We start from the raw sequence: 17,682 nt of genomic DNA on the forward strand, positions 1-17,682 counted from the left end.
ATATGACAATGGTATTGTGGTCATGATTTTTTTCCCCTTGTGGTGCTGGGGATCAAACCCAGGTAATTTCTCTACCACTGAACTACATCCCTAGTCTGTGGTTAGGGTTTTTTAAAGTTCATTCTACTAAAGATACACAATGAGGTACTCAGAGGTCATATAAAGTCTAATATTTGCTCTTAACTCAAACCAAAAACACAAAGTATGGGGTGAAGGGTGGGGCATTGGGAGAGACAAAATTGTAAAATACTGAAATTGCTAAGGCTGGGTGATAGGTATTATTTTTTTCTGTTTTTTGTTATGTTTCAAAGTTTTGAAAAGGTCTTAAAAAGAAAAAGAGCAAAGAGCACTCCCTGCCCACGTCCACTGGATGCTGCTAGAGCTCTACTCAGAGGGTGAGTCAGACTCCTAAGTCTTACTGTGAGGAAGAAAGAAGATGAAAAAACTGAGCACACAAGGCAAAGTGGAAAGAGAATGTGGAAGAGAGTGGATTAACAAAAGAACTGGTACACAGAAGATGAAAATTCGCAGAACAGAGTGGTCAATTCAAACCCAAATCAGTTTCTCTGAAAAAAGCAATCAAAGAGCATTTAACTCTCTAGTTTGACCAAGTAAAGAACACAACAGATCACAACGATACAGTATCATCTTTTCCTGGTTCTGAAACAGTGTTACAAAGGGTAGTAATTATATCTTCTGGAGCTCCTAAAGAAATAAAGAGCTTAGTTGCCCCATGAGGGCCTCACACATTATTTTTGTATCTCAGTAGCAGTAATTGGGTTCTGAGCCCATTAGGGGACCAATAACTGTAGTCAAGGGGCCAAGGGGATGTGGCATGTCTATGAGCCACAGCCAACCAGCATCCACTCATGCAGCTGAGCCGTTTCTATTCAAAAACACGGCTTGTACCTGGTGGAAAGGAGGGCTCCCCAGAGGAGAGGAAGGGCAATGGTTTGCCTCCCAAACAACGAGTGAAATGCTTCGAGAAGATCACCAACTACAAATCACTTTACAAACACAACTAGCCCAGTCCATCACAACATACCATGATGCAATGTTCGGCTCTAGGGATGCAGCAATGGCCTAATACCAGGAATGCATTCTTACAACTTAAAGGAGTGTAAATACACATCCATCTGTAACTGAGTGCCAAACATGGAATCTAAGGAGACACAATTAAGCAAGGCAAATCCTATTGATTGTAGATGACCATGTACTATGAGACCCTCTAACATTATGAAGTCCTAACAGCTCTGGAAGTTCTGAACATCGGCCAAAGTGCCACACACACGCACAAATGCAGGGACACACTCACAGAAGGCTTGTAGAAGATGCCTGCTCTCCTTCAAGCCCTTCTATATCTCATTCTGAGAGGCTTCCTGAGGCCACCTAAGATGTCAGGTCCTCAGGCCTGGAACTCCCATCACCTTATTTGAAGAAAGGTCTTTTCCAACATGAATAAGTGGAAGATATTAAGGCGAGACAACCTTGGGTTATTGGGGTACTTCCGAGAGACAAAGGGCATGAGGACACCGGAAGGAGAAAGTCCTGCAGATGGAGCCAGAGACAAGTGACATGGCTACAGGGAAGGTAGAGGGAGACAGCAGCCTCTCCTGGAAGTCTCCTGAGGAAGCACGGCCAGATCTCAGGTTCCTAGCCTCAGAAGTGTGAGGAAGCAAACTTCTGTTGTTGTAAGCTACCAAGTCTGTGGCAATCTATTATAGCAGTTATACAAAACCAACAACATCTCAGCAGGATTTTTTTTTTGTGTGTGTGTATGTGTATGTAGTGCTGGGGATTGAACCCAGGGCCTTGTGCATGTGAGGGAAGCACTCTACCAACTGAGCTATGTCCCCAGCCCAGGACTTTTTATTATTATTATTTTTACTGTAAAAAGATTCTCAAATTCACTAAAAACAAAACCAGTATGGAAAATTTGGGGCGGGGGTGGTGGGAGAGGAAAAATAAAGAAAAAGAAAAGGTGTGGGATTCACCTAAACTTAGTGAAAGTATACTATAAAACAATGTTAACCAGGGGCTGGGGATGTGGCTCAAGCGGTAGCGCGCTCGCCTGGCATGTGCTCGGCCTGGGTTCGATCCTCAGCACCACATACCAACAAAGATGTTGTGTCCGCCGAGAACTAAAAAAAAAAATAAATATTAAAAATTCTCTCTCTCTCTTTCTCTCCTCTCTCACTCTCTCTAAAAAAAAAAAAATAATAATAATGTTAACCAGTACACTTAGTGTTATTGGCTAAGAAAGGCAAATCAATGAATGAAACAGACCCATGTATACCTATGAGTTATTGATTGATACAAGTACCATTTTGAATCAACAAGGATGTCCACATATAACTAATTAGAATTAAACAAAACAAGGATGTCTATGAGCAGAACTGGGCCAACTTGCTACCCATTTTCCAAGGGAAAAAAAAAATGATCCCTACCTCACACCATACTCCAAAATAAATCTGAGTAGATTAGAGATCTGGATGCCAACAATCAAACTTTGAAGACCTGGGAGATTGAAAAGGAAAAACCTGTGACTTTGTGGGTGCAAAGTGTCATCATGACACAAACTACAAAACCAACTTGCTGATTCACATGACCATGTTGGAGCTTAAGAACTTTATACAGCAAAGAACAGCTAATACAGAAGGGTATAAGTGGCGTTTTCTTGCTTGATTTAAAAAACACCTCAATAGGCTAGGACACAGACAAATAAGTGGCAGATAATTAACTGGACTGCTGTAAATACAAACTGCGATGTCCAGCCTCGAAAGGCAAATGAATTCAGTGAGTATGCAGTTTCCATTGATTTTTTGTGGTACTGGGGATTGAATCCAGAGGCACTTTACCACTGCACTAAGTCCCTAGCGTTGCTTATCTTGAAACTCTGTCTGGCTAAGTTGCTGGGATTTGGGCATACCCACTGGTCTGGCCCCATCATGCCGTGTTTGCAACTGTTAAGGGGAGAGACCACTCAATTGGTGAGGGTGTGCACAGTCAGAAGTTGACCGAAAAACATGTAACACAAAATACACACACAAGCAGCTTAGCAATCTTCAAAACAGCCACTTGCCAGAAGAACTTATAGAAGAACACAGAAGGACAGGTGTCACAGTACAGGGCAGCTCCTGGGTGCACTGTGACAGACACAGAACCAGGACGAGCACCAGTGGGCACCAGTAAGGAGGGATAGCTATGTGCAGGACACTAGGCACTGTCACTAACAGCAACGCAACAGTCCCTGCAGCATCCTGGAAGGGCATAGTTTGCTGCTGTGGGCAGCCTGCAAAAGGTTGGTCACTGTTGAAAAGGGAATCGACCACTAAGGGAGAAACACAAAGAGCACAGGTTGAAACCAGGGTTACTGGAATGAACTTGTGTTTTTCAGGACACAGAAATATAAAAAGAAATAGTGTGTCAAAAATACACTCACACATGTATATGTGGATATATGTGCACACACACAGGCATATGCACACACTGTAACTCAGCTGGCTGAGAGGGCTCCAACAACCCTGCTTCTCTGAGGATGAAATACCAAAGGAAGCAGGCTTCCTTGAAGAAGAGGCAGACAACAGGTGTGGAATAGGAAAAGGACAAAAGGGCCCAGAAAGGCTGCGGTACCAGAGTGCAAGAAGAGAGTAATGGGTACATTAGAAGGACATGGGCTAGCTTGAGAAATATCAAAACAAAAGGATGACAGTAAGAGACAATTACCCACTGAATGAAACGGGAAGCTGGAGTCAATCGGTATGATGCAAGTGAAGGAACTGAAGGCTGGGCTTCCCGCCACATACTGAACAAAGACTTCACAGTGCAGAGGCCTGGCCGGGATCACCTTCTTGAAGTGAGCAACGCTGGGCCACCTTACAGGCTGCAGAGAAGAACCCGCATCCAACAGACACAAACCCTACGTATGGTCAAAGGGCCACAGCAGGCAATCCTACCAAAGGGGAAGTCCTGGGAGCCATTCCAGTGTGCAAGGGACCAAGGAGATGTGACAACGACATGTTAACAGACAACTCTACATGGGTCCTTCTGGAGAGGGGGACTCTGAAGTGAGCAGGCAGTAAGCATGTTCATGCTGGCTGCACGCGGGCAAGGACAGCACCTTGGTGCTGCACAGGGAGAATGATGCACCCACTCTGCCAAGCCCAGTGAGTTCAAATAATCAAAAGAACTAATGGAGGACGCATGCTACTTATCATCAGAAAAACTAAACACCTTAACTTGGAATTAAGCACTTCAACATAGGTGGTAGCTAGGGGCAGGACACTATGCATTGTCACAGGGATGGCAAAGAACAATGGCCATTCACGTTCAAAGTGGAAACCCAATCATGGTTCAAGGCACTAAGACCAATGTGCATTCCACCCATGTTTTATGTGGTGTAATGTGCAGATACCCCAAGGAGCTAGTCTGTCACCCAATCACTTTGCCAACTTCATGAAAGTAGATATTTAAACCATCAGAATGTGCCAAAGAAGTCACCGAGAGCACAGCCAGATGTGCAGAGCAGCACACCTGAGATCATGTCAGGGTCCACGTGAAGGGCCCTCCACCCTCTCCTAGGAGCAGGGAAGACGTGATGTTCCACAAGAAGTCTTAAGATGCTGAATCCCAGACGTGCCACGGGGGGGGGGGGGGGGGGGCCGCACATCCCAGTGTTACGGACTCATGCAGACTGCCCTCAAAGACAGCAAGACCCACCCTTCAGGGAGCCTGCAGACTGGACAACCCATGGTGGTTGTCCTTGCACACACCCCTGCCACCTCAACACAGCAGGCAACCAGGCAAGCACCAGTGCACGCTGGAGGTTCCTCATGCACACCAAGGAGTTCTGTAGAGGCAACAGCAGCCTTCAGCAGAGCCGTGAGCCCAGCGGACAATAGAATCTAAAGATGGGTAAGATCTGATGGAGGAGAAGAGAGCCGCCAGCACATCAGCCCTTCACCTGTCTTTCCTGCATACAGATCTGGGCCTGAAACTAAGCACAGCTGAACCCCAAAGAAATCAAGATTGGGGGGGGGCAATTCTCACATAGAGTCCTGCACACATGCGCACTCTCCAGGTGGCAGCATCCTGGCAGTTAATCAGCATCCATGAACACCCCGCACATGTTTTTCAAAGGTAAAAGCATCCTTCACAGAGTCCAGGGAGGCCCAACTACAGTCTAACTGCTGACTCTCCCCAGTAACACCATCTCTTCCTCCCTGCACTTACCAATCTTAAAGGGACACAACCATGACCATCTCTGCCACCTGTGTGAACTAGGAAGACCCAACTGGGTCCCCGGTCTGTCTCTTGGTAGCCTGGGAGCCCCGGCAGAGCCCAACAGACCTGCTGAGCTCACTGTGTAGGCAACACAACAGGGAACTTTGGTCTCTAGGGCTGGCAAGTCAGTTCCCAGCACAAGCAAACAAATCAAAATAGAAACCTTGTTTCAAAACAAAAAAACTATTCTTCAAATTGGCCTTTCAAATACACTGATTTATATCACTGCTTCAAGACCATATAACTAATTATTTTTTTTTAATTTTTAAAAGTCAAAACCAACTACAACCCATAATTCCACTTGAAACATCTCTGAGCTAAGTACAGATATTATTAGAAAGCTTATCACTTAAATTTGAAATCAAGAGCAACATACAGGGGACAGGGGACACAACCACACCTGCCAGGATGTGGAGCATGCCCGGCCACTGAGAAGCTGCTTCTTGCACCAAGAGCACAGGAGCACAGTGCATCTAAGAGTTCTGCCCACACACACTCCATCCAGCCAAGTCACCATCATGCCATAAGTTACCTGACAGGTGAACAGTATTTTTTCTCCACATATATTTTGCACTGTTTAAGGTAAACAGTATTTAAAAAAATTTTTTTTGATCAATAAAAAGTTAGGGGGCTGGGGTCGTAGCTCAGTGGTAGAGCACTTGCTTAGCACATGCAAGGTGCTGGGTTTGATCCTCAGCACCACATAAAAATAAATAAATAAAATAAAGATATTAAAAAAAAGTTAGATGGGGCAATAAGTTTCTTGCTCTACATTACAAGGCATCAGAAACCACTCCATTGGAAGAGGAACCCCGAGGAGCAGAGCCACTTTAGCAGGTGACCACCAAGGACAGCCAAATCCAGCCTCTTCTAGTGACTGCTCCTCTGACAGTTACCGTGCCTCGGTTTCTCCCCCGCCTCTCTGCGGCAGGACCAATGCCCTCTGCACTGCACCCCAGACCTCTGCGTGGTAACCTACTGCTGGCTGGCTCCCTGCAGACCTGAGCTCCTAGGCTGCTCTGCCAGGCTGCTGCCACTGAGCCACAAAGGACAGCTTTCCCACCCAGAACACCAGACAGGGGGGCTCAGCCAACACACCCTCATCTGCCTGACCCCAGAGCCCTCCCATCCCAGTGACCAACCCCAGGCACCAGGGCCAAGTGTTGGGCAGGCCAACGCCTGCACAACCACTCATGTACCCAGAGCGCTCCTGGGAGGCACTAAGAACAGCATCTGCAGCAGAGAAGACGACATGCAGGCTGGTCCAGCCAGCAAGCTAGCTATGCAGGAAGAGCCTGTTTGCACTGTCCAGGAAGACAGCAAGTCCTGCAGAGGTCAGGGCTCCTCCAGCACCAAACACTATGGTAGGTCCTCTCTCACCTGGCAGACCAAGAACAAGAACCAATGTTCCCTGGCATAACTGCAGTCCCCAGCCTAACCCACGGCCAGTGAGAGGATGCCACAAGGTCAAAGGAATTATGCTAATGAAAATGACCAGTAAAGAAAGCAGAAAAGTGGAAAGAGGCATCACTCAACCTGCTGTGGAAAATGGCACTATATGCCATTGAGCAACATGGCTCTCAGCCACAGGAGTGGCCAAGGACAGCAGGCCCTCAATACTTAGCAGGGTCACAGAGGCACACAGACCAAGCATATGAGATCCTCGTTCACTAAGGATATTCACTCAATGATGGCCTAAGAGCAGTATGCTGACACCAGCCGTTAGACTGGATTATCTCCACACTCAGCGGTTCCCCAGAGTTTAAAAAGAGCATCTGCATTCTGGAGCCTAACATAATTCACCCAAAAGTCAGTTGAAGGACGAGTGTTCAGAATATTACCTTTCCAGCCATCTACACTACCCTGGTTATCCTCCTAAAACACGTGCAGGAACAAGTGATTGGAAGTTTGGGCAGCTCTATCTGTCCTTACCCTGCATGAGGTCTCGGGCACTGAGGGAGGCCTGGATGTGACAGGGCTGCATTAATGCTGGCTTAATACTGATAGAATTAATACATTAATACCACAGGGTGTTTGCTGTAGAGGTGCTTATCAAGAAATGAGATTTTTAGCATAAAAATGATAAAATAGAACTCCATAAAACGTAATTAGCAATCTTCACCTCCCTGCAGACCCAAGGAAGCTGTCCTCCAAGAAATATCTCCAAAATAATTTTTAATCTTTTTTTAATATTTCCTGGACATATATTAATACATGGCTTCAATAAAAACAGGATCCGGGCTGGGGATGTGGCTCAAGCGGTAGCGCGCTCGCCTGGCACGCGTGCGGCCCGGGTTCGATCCTCAGCACCACATACAAACAAAGATGTTGTGTCCGCCGAAAACTAAAAAAAAAAAATAAATATTAAAAACTTCTCGATAGACAGCAGAATACATCAGTCACTAGAAAGGCAATTTGTAAATCAATGGAAATGTAACTGATGTGACACAGCAATCTGTATACGGGGTAAAAATGGGAGTTCATAACCCACTTGAATCAATCTGTGAAATATGGTATATTAAGAACTATGTAATGTTTTGAACAACCAACAATAAAATAATTAAAAAAAAAAAAGTGAGAGAGACTACAACTAAAAAAAAAAAAAAAATTCTCTTTCTCTCTCTCTCCCCCTGTCTCACTCCCTCTTTAAAATAAAAAAATAAAAAAAATAAAAACAGGATCTTATTTGCACTGTTCACCACCTGCCACACCTACATCCATTTAAAAATAGGGCATGGCCATCTTTACAAACTTTACATAAAATTTTTCCTCATAAAAACTGCATGTTGAATGGAGTAAGCATAATTTTAAAAATCCCCTACTAATGGGACCTCTGAGTTTTTGTTTCCTTTTCTCAATGTTTTAATAATAATTTTTAAAAAGCCTAGAAGAGGGCTGGGGATGTGGCTCAAGCAGTAGCGTGCTCGCCTGGCATGCGTGCGGCCCAGGTTCAATCCTCAGCACCATATACAAACAAAGATATTGTGTCCGCCAAAAACTAAAAAATAAATATTAAAATTTCTCTCTCTTAAAAAAAAAAAGAGGTTAGAGATTATCCAGCTTGCTAAGGCTTAGCAGCTAGTTAGTGTCTACCTCATTCAAAGTCAACCTTCTTTCCACTGTGTCAAACTGAGTCTCTTAAAAAAAAAAAAAAAAAAAAAAAAAAAAAAAAAAAAAGCCTAGAAGAAAATTTGTTTTCACTTGGGCCTGAACCTCCAAGGATAAATTCCTGAACATATGATTTCTTTTTTTTTTTTGTGATGCTGGGGATTGAACCCAGGGCCTTGTGCATGTGAGGTTAGCACTCTACCCACTGAGCCATGTCCCCACCCCTGAACATATGATTTCTACAGGATAAATTACTGGACATACAATTTCCAGCAATACACGGATCCATACTGTGAGAGTAAATCTGCCTTGCATGGGCTCTACTATCTTCAGTCACTGCCTCTGAGGAGCCCTGCTCTTGTTCTCTGAACAACCACCAGATGGTCCTGTCTACTGTCCATCAGTCTGATGTGGGCGGAACTCCAGAAGGGCAATTCCCTCACCACTGGTGAGACTTGAAATCTTGTTCAGTTTACTGGCCATCTGCATTTCTTGACATGAAGCCTGAACTGCTCGCAACTCGACCCCCTTTCCTACAAGCATGTTCCAGGACACATACTGAAGACAAAAGAGAAATCCAGTCAGCCAACACAGCAGTGGGAATGAACAGAAGCCCAATGTCTTAAATGAAACCCAAGTTGTAAGCTCAAAATGGCACTGTGGAAGGTCAGCCAGACGAGAAACATGACCTCAGCTACGCAGGTGGTAGACAAAGTAGGCTAACCATCTGAGATCCCTAAGTCTGCCAAAGTTCTGGTGCATTGACAGCATCAAACCATCCTGTTTTAAGGGAGCAGTTCTCCAAAAAGGAATTTTGGTTATATAAAGAGTCATGTTTTGGGCTGGGGACATAGCTCAGTTGGTAGAGTGCTTGCCTTGCATGCACGAGGCCCTGGGTTCAATCCCCAGCACCACAAAAAAAAAAAAAAAAAAAAAAAAAGTCATGTTTTGCTACCCATTGATGCAGTCTGGCTCAGGTCTCTCTGGCAAGGGAGGGTCATGGTACCTTATGGCTGAAGGGAAGAGTGAGAACGCTTTCAAAAGGCCTGGCCCAAGGTTGCCTCCCACATGACCCTCCAGCACCATTACTGGTCAGCCTGCTGCAGAAGCATCCACCCAGGGCCTTGAGATCTGCCTGCCTGCGTCCTCGACCTCCAACACTCCTGCTGCCCCTGGCTCTGCTCTGCAGTCTTCCACCGCCTGGAGCCCCACATTCCGTCAATGTGCTGGATGCATGGCTGCCCTTGCTTCGCTCCCCAGATGACTGACCCTGCTTGTTTGCTCACTGCAGGCCTCCTGAATGGCCAGCACCCAGCTTGTGTCTCTGCTGTTCTACCTCCTTCTCCTCCTCCCTTATCTGCGCCTGCCAGGCCACGGCTGCTGGCCCCTTGACTGCCTTTCTCCCTACACTAAAATGGGACCTCCATGACAGCACAGCAGGGCACACCTGCTCTACTCTTAGAGGAGGCAGTAGCTGTCAGATCCCCAGTTCACCTACACTCCACCCAAAGTGCCTCTGAAATTATAGTCAAGGATCCTCTTTTTAAAGATAGAAACAGAAAGACAAAAAAAAAAAAAAAAAAAAATCTGAGATAAGAGCCTTAAAAGACCAGAGAGACTGGAGCTGGCAACAGACCTGAAAGGGCTGAAACCTACACCAGCAATATGGAAGGCCAACACCACTAATGAAGTAGGGAAAAGGCACGCTTAAAAAGCAAAAAGCCTCTAGATTCACACCAAACTGCAATACTGAGCAGCTGTCCCTCTCCTCTTCTGGTCAAAGACTGCTACTGCTTCCTCTGGAAAGGGAAACAGAATCTTTGACCTGGGGTCAACAGTCACAGTGGAGAGGGATCCACTCTGGAAATAGGCAGCAATATCTTTCTTGGTTGGTGCTCAGACCCCCCCCCCCATGTGGCCCCCTAACACAAGCAACAGGCAGAGCATCCCTCCAGGGAGCCTGTGGAGACCCAAAGAAGCTGATGAGGGCTACAAGGAGACAGTCCAGCAGAGGTTTCTGCAGAGGGTGCCACGACACACAAGCCATGACTACACACTCAGGGGCCACTGGCATGCACCAGGCACAAACACATGACCAGAGAACCCAGAAGAGCCCTGAAATGAATGAACAAACAAAGAGCAGCCTGAAGCAAACAGTGACTTCAGGGAAAGCTTGAAGAAAAACTCAGAATCCACAGAGACATAGGACACATTACATTTGTGAAACAGAGATAGTTTATGAACCAGAAATGGAAGGACCAAGGGAAAGCTCTTAGAAATAAAATGAGAACAACTCAGCAAAGGGACTATAAATCTGAGAATACATTCCAGAAAGAAAGGGGAAACTAAGGGCACACAGCCTCAATAGAGGCTGTGTGGGGGTGCATGTGGTGAACACAGTAAATGATAATGTATCTAACATTTTAAAATCATGGACAGTAAATGTCAAAGCTTTCACTGTCAGGAATCAAGTTTGTGGAGCGATGGATATGCTTATTAGCTCAATTCTGTTATTCCAGATTGTATTCATAAGCATCATTTTGTGCCCCGTATACATAACCAACTATAATCCACCAATTTATAATTTGGGAATAGAAAACCAATGAAAATTAAGAGTGCCAATCAGGAATCTGACAGAATTTCAGAAAGAAAGAAAAAGCAAAGGGGAAAAAGTCAAAGTGCTGAATTAAGAAACTCAGGATCAGGAACACAAATTTCCAAATAAAGAGGCCCAGAGTCAGCAGACTCTGAAAACAGACCCCAAAGGAATCTTGTTTTTGGTGTTCTTAATTCCAGAGAGAGCCTTTGACCTTTGCCAAAACTGTCACACATGAAGGCTCCACACTCGGGATGGCCTAAGACTTTAGCCACCGTGGTACAGAGGACAAAACCATGTTAGGTTTGTGCGCAGGCACAAGGCAGAACACAGCACCTGAAGACACGTGAGCCCTAGGCACTTCACCTCCCTGCAGCTGCCCTCAGGGTTGCCAGCATGTGCTCCAGCAAGGTGACAGTGAAGACGGCAGAACTTGGGCTCCAGAAGACCCAGGTCCCAACACGCAGGGAGCTGTGGTGGCGTGAGGCACAGTCCAGGCAGCCAAGGCTGCAGTGCTCAGAAGCACTGGAAGAACCAATGCACAAGGAAACGAACAGAGCACTGCCTTTCACCAGATAAAAGCACTAAATTTCTTGGAAAGAGACTTTAGCGACATGTAGAAAAACTAAGCAAGGAGCAAACAAAAACCAAACAAAATTCATAACTCCAGGGAAAACAAAACGTTATCCAGGAAAATAAAAATAACCCTATTACACCTCTTGGCCTAGCTGTGAGTGGCACTATGTAGTCACAATATAAACACTAAACACCCCCCACCCACACCCACACACACTGAACTCACCAAATTGAGGACACACCCACTCTGGGGAGCCATGATCTGTCTGCACAGGGAAAGAAGGGGTGAAAGCCCGAAACTCCACATTCACTCTCTCCTGTCAAACAGGGTGGGAGCTGCAAGTGAGTTAAGCAAACTTGCTCTTCAGACTTGGAAACAAAGGCCCAGGGAGTCCATGAGGAGGCGAAGAGGGTCCTCTGAAGGGAGGAATGAGACTGGGGAAAGACACTAGAACTTTTTCCTTATCAGCCCCTATTGTGTATTTGACACTAAATCATATGAAGATATAATCTTGATTTGAAATGATTTTATTTTATTCTTTTATTTGTTCTTTTTAGTCATACATGACAGAACCGGGTATTTTGACATGTCATACGTATATGGGGTGTAACTTCATTTTGTGGTTGTTCATGGTGTGGAGTTACACTGGTCCTGTACTCATATATGAGCATAAAAAAGTCATGTCAGAATTTTAAAATTCGTAGGAATGTCAATTAAACATAGTAAGAGAGCATACACAACGGTCAACATATTGTTACCAACCTCACAGCAAGCACCAACAAGGATGACTAATACAATGACAGATGCCCAGACATGTTTCAGAAAGGATCTGGCTCTTCTTTAATGGTATTCGAGGAACTCGGGCATATCTGCCCAAACAACAGCCTACCAGAAATTCTACCTGTAAAATGTCTGATTCTAGAAATTAGGAGGGAGGAAAAAATAAAACATTGCTTTAGCCCAAAGTATCATGTAATCACTTTTTCAGTAAAAGTGACTAAAGAAGTGAGCCCTGAGACTTAGGCAGACAGCCACAAGACTACAACAACAAAGTCAGAGACTTAATGACCTAAGAAAGTCTCTCATCAGGCCACTAAGAATCAACCTGCCTGATGGAGTTGCCACTGTGACAGGGACTCTGTGTTACACTGGCACTCTCCCCAGGCAGCATTAGTAATTCTAGGTACAATGAGACAAGCCTCTACACAGCCTTGGCTCATAGCAGAACTAACAGTATCAGGAAATTTTCACCATTATTGTGAATTAGTTAATGGACCCTCTAAAGTTGTCACTGAGGCTTGAGAAAGTAGTCTCCATTTTCCCTGAGTCCTAAATTCTCACAGGTTAACTGTTGATGTTTTGGATCCAGAGAAATAGGAATTCACATGATGGCAGCTTTATTTTATTTATTTATTTTTGAGACAAAGTTTGACTAAGTTACCCAGGCTGGTCTTGAACTTGATGGTCCTCCAGCCTCAGCCTCCAGAGCAGTTGGGATTATAGGAAAGCCCCTGGAGATGAAGGTTATTCTTAACCAAAACTTTCTGAGCTACTTTAAAACACTACTTCTGAGCATTCTACTGTATCACACACTTAATGAATTTATCCTGGGGCACTCTGAGTGTTGGAAATAATTAAAATATACACAAAGGCGCTAGGTTTCATCCAATGTTTCAGTATTTCAGGTTTGTTTCCACAAGGAACATTAAACTATTAACAGCTCAACCATCTTGTGACTTTATCTTAAAGATGTTTTAAGAAAGCTGCCTGCTAAGAAAGCGACTGAAGACATTAAATGTGTGAAGTCATTGCCTGAGATCTTGGGGTAGTTTTGAAACTGCAGATCTACAAATAACAAACCCCCAAACTGAAGGACGAGTCATCCTGCAAGTGAAGATCACGGCCTCTACAGGTTACTCCAAACGTTTCTTCGCCCGTGTGCACTGTTTGATACGAAAAACGCGTCAGTTTCTCTTTGGGTTCACTCGGAATGCAAACACCACGTCAAAGCTGACCCTTCTAAGTCAGCGAACCTAAGCACCTGGCCCCCTTCCAAGGGGGCCACTCACAAAAATACCCTCGCAACGGGCCTTGTGTCAGAACAGCTCCGGTTCTCAACGCCTGGCACCCGCTAGTGAAGCAGGAAGAGTTTCCTCGTGGTCAGGGGCGCGCAGGGAGGCTTCCTGCACAGCGGCCTTGGCGTCAGGCCGAGGCGGGAGACTCAGACGGCAGCCCGAGCCGTAGGCCACACGCGGCAGAGGAAAGCACATCCCCGCTGGACCCTGGCCCGGCCGCTGCGAGCCAGCGCGCTGAGCACACCGCAGGTCTCACCTAGCGCCTCTGACTAGGAGAAGCGAGGGCCGCGCCGGCTCCGCCCTCCCCGCGGGGCGCGGGCCCCGGCAGGCGCAGGAAGGCCACGTCCCCCGGGACGGGCGCGACTCTATGGTGTGCGCGGGCCGCGCCCCACATGACCCATGCGCAGCCAATCCCGGCGCGGCGACGTGCCATCGAGACGGCCGCGGTGGCGGCTAGAGGAGCCCGCCGGCGGCTCGCCAGCCCCAGCCCAGCCCCTCTCGGCGCTGCCAGCTCGGTGCTGCCGCCATCTTCCTGGAGGGGAGGATAGAGGCGAAGGCCCCCTCCCCATCAGCCCTCTGCACTCACGCCGCCACCTGCCCGTCCCCGGCCGCCCTTACCCTCAGCGGCCACCTGGCTCCTTCTAGAGAAGCGCCCTTTCTCCCAGTCCAGTTTCCCGTAAGGCGAAGATTCTCGTTACCTGTACCACTCTTATTAGCGTGAGGAAACCAAGCTCATAAGGTAGGAACTGTGGCGAAACAGGGACAAGCCGCCATCTTGGTAAAGGAGAAGAGGCTACGCTTGACCTCCCCCCGCCCCCAGCTTCTATATGGCCAACCGCCGTGGGAGGGGCAAGGCGCCTGCGCAGAGGCGGACGCCGCGGACGCTTGTGCGCCTGCGCTATGGGGCCGCGTGGGGGAGGGGAGGAAGGCCGGGAGGCTCTGGCCAGGAAGGTGTTGGCAAGGGCGGGGCGGCTCGATGACGCAATTCGCGTGCGCGCGGGCGGGCGGGGCGGGTCCGGTCGGCGGCGCGTTGGGTCTGCACCTCTTCTGCGGTTTGGCGGCTCGGAAGGTGAGTCTGCCCGACTGTCCCGTGGCCGCACGGCCTGGAGCTACGGGCCGACCCTCTCGAGGGGATGCGGGGCGCTCCGCTCCTCCTGCTCGAGCGCCGGTCTGCTGCGGGTGCCGGGCGGGGGAGGGGCGCGGCGGGAGGGTCCCTGCCCGAGGGCGGCGTGCCTGCGACGCCGCGGTCCCCCGCGCGGCCCCGAGGGTGGGCCTCCCGGCGGGCCCGCGAGCAGGCGAGCGTAGAGAGGGAGGCGGCGGAGCCGGGTCCGCCGGGCGCTTCGGTCCTGTGGCCATCTTGTCCCTCTAACGGTGCCATTTCGTCCTGGAGATGTGGAGGACTTGCCGGCCACCCCGCGACCTTTGCGAAGCTCAGTGTCGCGGAGCACGTCGCGCCGATATGATGGACGTGGCCGATAAGTGGGCCGAGAGGCAGCAGGGCCTGTCCGCGGTGGCTTTCCGCCGGCACCGGCGACGCTGGACCAAGGGCCTCCTGCACCGAAGGAGACAGCGGGGATGGGGGCCCGGTGGGGAGACCGCTGAGCCGGGCGGGCCAGGGCACCCAAGTCCGGACCACGCCTGGTTCCCGTAGCTTTCTGGCTCCATTTCGCCTCGGCACCGCCCGACCCCGTGGGCTCTGCAGACGCGCAGACCCACGACGCAGCCGCGCTGGACTTGGAGTGCACACTGCCACGGTCCGCCGCGCCGCCGGCCGGTGCCCCCACCTTGGCCACCTTCTGTGCCTCCCGCTCGCCTGGTGTTCCTGCCCGCTGCTTGTGCTGGATTTGCAGGCTGCAGAGGTGTTCGCCCGATGCTGTGAGGTAGTGGTCACCCTCACGTTGCCTAGCACGGTGACCAGCACGTAGTAGGTTATCAAGTAGATAAGGAAATTTTGTCATTGTAAGGAAAACTACGATGACGTGGGGGGGGGGCTAAGAAAGCAATTTTCTGGTGCTTCTAGTTTGAGGATCGTTATTTTTAGTGGTTATTTTTGGGGTCCTATATGGCACTGACAGTGTATACTGGTTGTGTCTAGCTGATACTTTTTCAGTATTCCACTCTGATCTCTCTCATCAGTGCCACAGTTTAGAGTTTTCACCTAGGGAAAGAGGGTAGGACCTAAATTCATGAGATTCAGGTTTTTCTGAATTCCAAAAATATAGAGTCTTCTGTAAATGGAAAAAGTTGTTTTTTCCTAGAGAAAAGGGTGCACCAAAACTAATCTGGCTGAAGAGCGGAGGGAGTCTGTTGATATTGCCTGTACTTACTCCTCTTTGTGCTGGTGGTTGGGCCAGTTTCTACAGAAAGTTCCCTTGATTGAAGGGTACTAGAATACATATGCCTTCCTCAGATGGAAAGAATCCAAATGTGGAAACATTTTAAGTCCTTTGGATAGGGAATGATGAACCTTTGGAGTCCTGTGTTGAAAGATCACTTTGTGAACTTGGGGTGATGTACACAAGTATAGGAATAACATATATAAATGAATGATAATTCTCATTTGTGAGTATTTCATTAATATAAATGCCACTTGCAAAATAAGAATTTATAATGCCAGGGTAGTTTTCTTTGTTCTTGATCCCTTGTTGGGTAAGTTGGTTTATTATATGCAAATTTGGATGAGGGTATTGCTCTGTGTGAGGCAAGGATAAAGAACTTGTAAACAGCTTTCAGCATCTGGAATGAGCATAGTGTGAAAGAACAGAACTTTTTCACTTGACCATATTTTTGACAGTTGGGCGATCCCATTGGTCTATACCCGAGGTTTTAATCAGTTTCAGTGCTCAGCAGTCTGTTACTAGATCAGAGCCTTCTCACTGAAAACCAGGTGCTCCAAAGGTTCAGCTCCTTTTCAGCTTTTGTTTTACTAAGTTAATAAATTAAATTGTTAGAAAACCTCTGTGGATCCAAACTATGATTCAAAAAAAAATTGATGTGAAACAAATAGGAGGTGGCAAGAGAAGCTTCATAACATTACAGCAGAGTTGAATGTCTTCTAAGAATTTGTAGCCTGGAATTCATAATTGACACAAAATAGTGTGTTCTCCATTTTTCCTCCATTTTCTCATACTTGTGTCTTGGGAGAAGGTCTTGATATGGAGGAACCAGACAGAAGTGGAAGTCACCGTTTTCCCTGGAAGAGCACAGCAGAGTAGAGGTCAAGGGCAACATGAGGCCAGTGTCTGAACGGTGTGCATGCAAATGAAGGTGGTCAGTGGCCAAAACCAGGGCCCGAGGGTCCAAGAGAGGCTCTGGTCTTCCTGTCACAGGGTCTTGGTTTAGGTTGGGTAGGTATGATAGCTGGTAAAGCAGGTGCCACTCTTCTGTCTGCAGAGATCTGTACTTCCACAGGAATGGGAAGGCCGGCTACATGCTCCCTTAAGAACAAAGCCCATCATTAGAGATTCCTTTTAGAATTAGACCTAATTATGATAATCTGGGGAAAAGGAAAATAATTTGGTTCACATAGGACCTATTTTCTCTTGTTCCTAAACTTGTTCCTATGTCTATGTGTTTGATTTTTCTGATGTCAATGACATTTTCCCTCTTTACATTCCTTATTTATTGCTAGTATTGGGAGAAACTTGACTTAGTTAATATCCATCTTGAATTTAGACACCCTATTGAATTATCTTGTTCTAAAATTCTTTTGGAAGTGGGCAGGGGCATACTCTTGCTATGTTACCCAAGCCGGCCTCCAACCCAGGATCAAGTGGTCCTCTTGCCTCAGTCTCCTAAGCAGGTGGGACTGTGGGCATGTGTCACCATGCCTGGCTTAGAATTATTTTTTTTAACCCCAGTGTTTGTGTTTTCTGTGTATTCAGTCCTGTCAGCAACCGTTTTTGTTTTGTGTTTTCACCTTATTTCACTGCATTCACAAGACTCACTGAAGTAGTATTAAATAATCATGGTAAAATTGCAATATCCAGATCTTATTTAGATTCTCGTCAAAATGAAAAAAAAAAAAGTCCAGACAATTGAAA

General features: G+C 47.2%; 2 protein-coding genes across 7 annotated transcripts in view; one reads left to right on the top strand and one right to left on the bottom strand.

The window, feature by feature from the left end:
- Positions 1-14,474, bottom strand: part of HDLBP (high density lipoprotein binding protein) — a 54,068-nt gene extending 39,594 nt beyond the window's left edge. Inside the window, exon 1 of one of the 4 annotated variants that reach the window (XM_081261012.1) lies at positions 14,338-14,474. The gene's annotated coding sequence lies outside the window, so the exon portion shown is untranslated. Of the gene's footprint in view, positions 1-13,424; positions 13,869-13,895; positions 14,001-14,257; positions 14,304-14,337 lie in introns of those variants that run through there. The other 3 variants (XM_081261015.1, XM_081261014.1, XM_081261016.1) reach the window with 3 other exon arrangements.
- SEPTIN2 (septin 2) overlaps positions 14,253-17,682 on the top strand; it is a 36,772-nt gene continuing 33,342 nt past the window's right edge. The window contains exon 1 of one of the 3 annotated variants that reach the window (XM_081261035.1): positions 14,253-14,378. Coding sequence is in view for 2 of the 3 variants with exons in the window: in XM_081261034.1 (XP_081117160.1) it covers positions 14,540-14,708 (169 nt within the window). In the remaining variant the exon portion in view is untranslated. Of the gene's footprint in view, positions 14,379-14,524; positions 14,709-17,682 lie in introns of those variants that run through there. The other 2 variants (XM_081261034.1, XM_081261033.1) reach the window with 2 other exon arrangements.

This window comes from Spermophilus citellus, assembly GCF_964194105.1.
Source record: "Spermophilus citellus genome assembly, chromosome: 11".
NCBI lineage: Eukaryota > Metazoa > Chordata > Mammalia > Rodentia > Sciuridae > Spermophilus > Spermophilus citellus.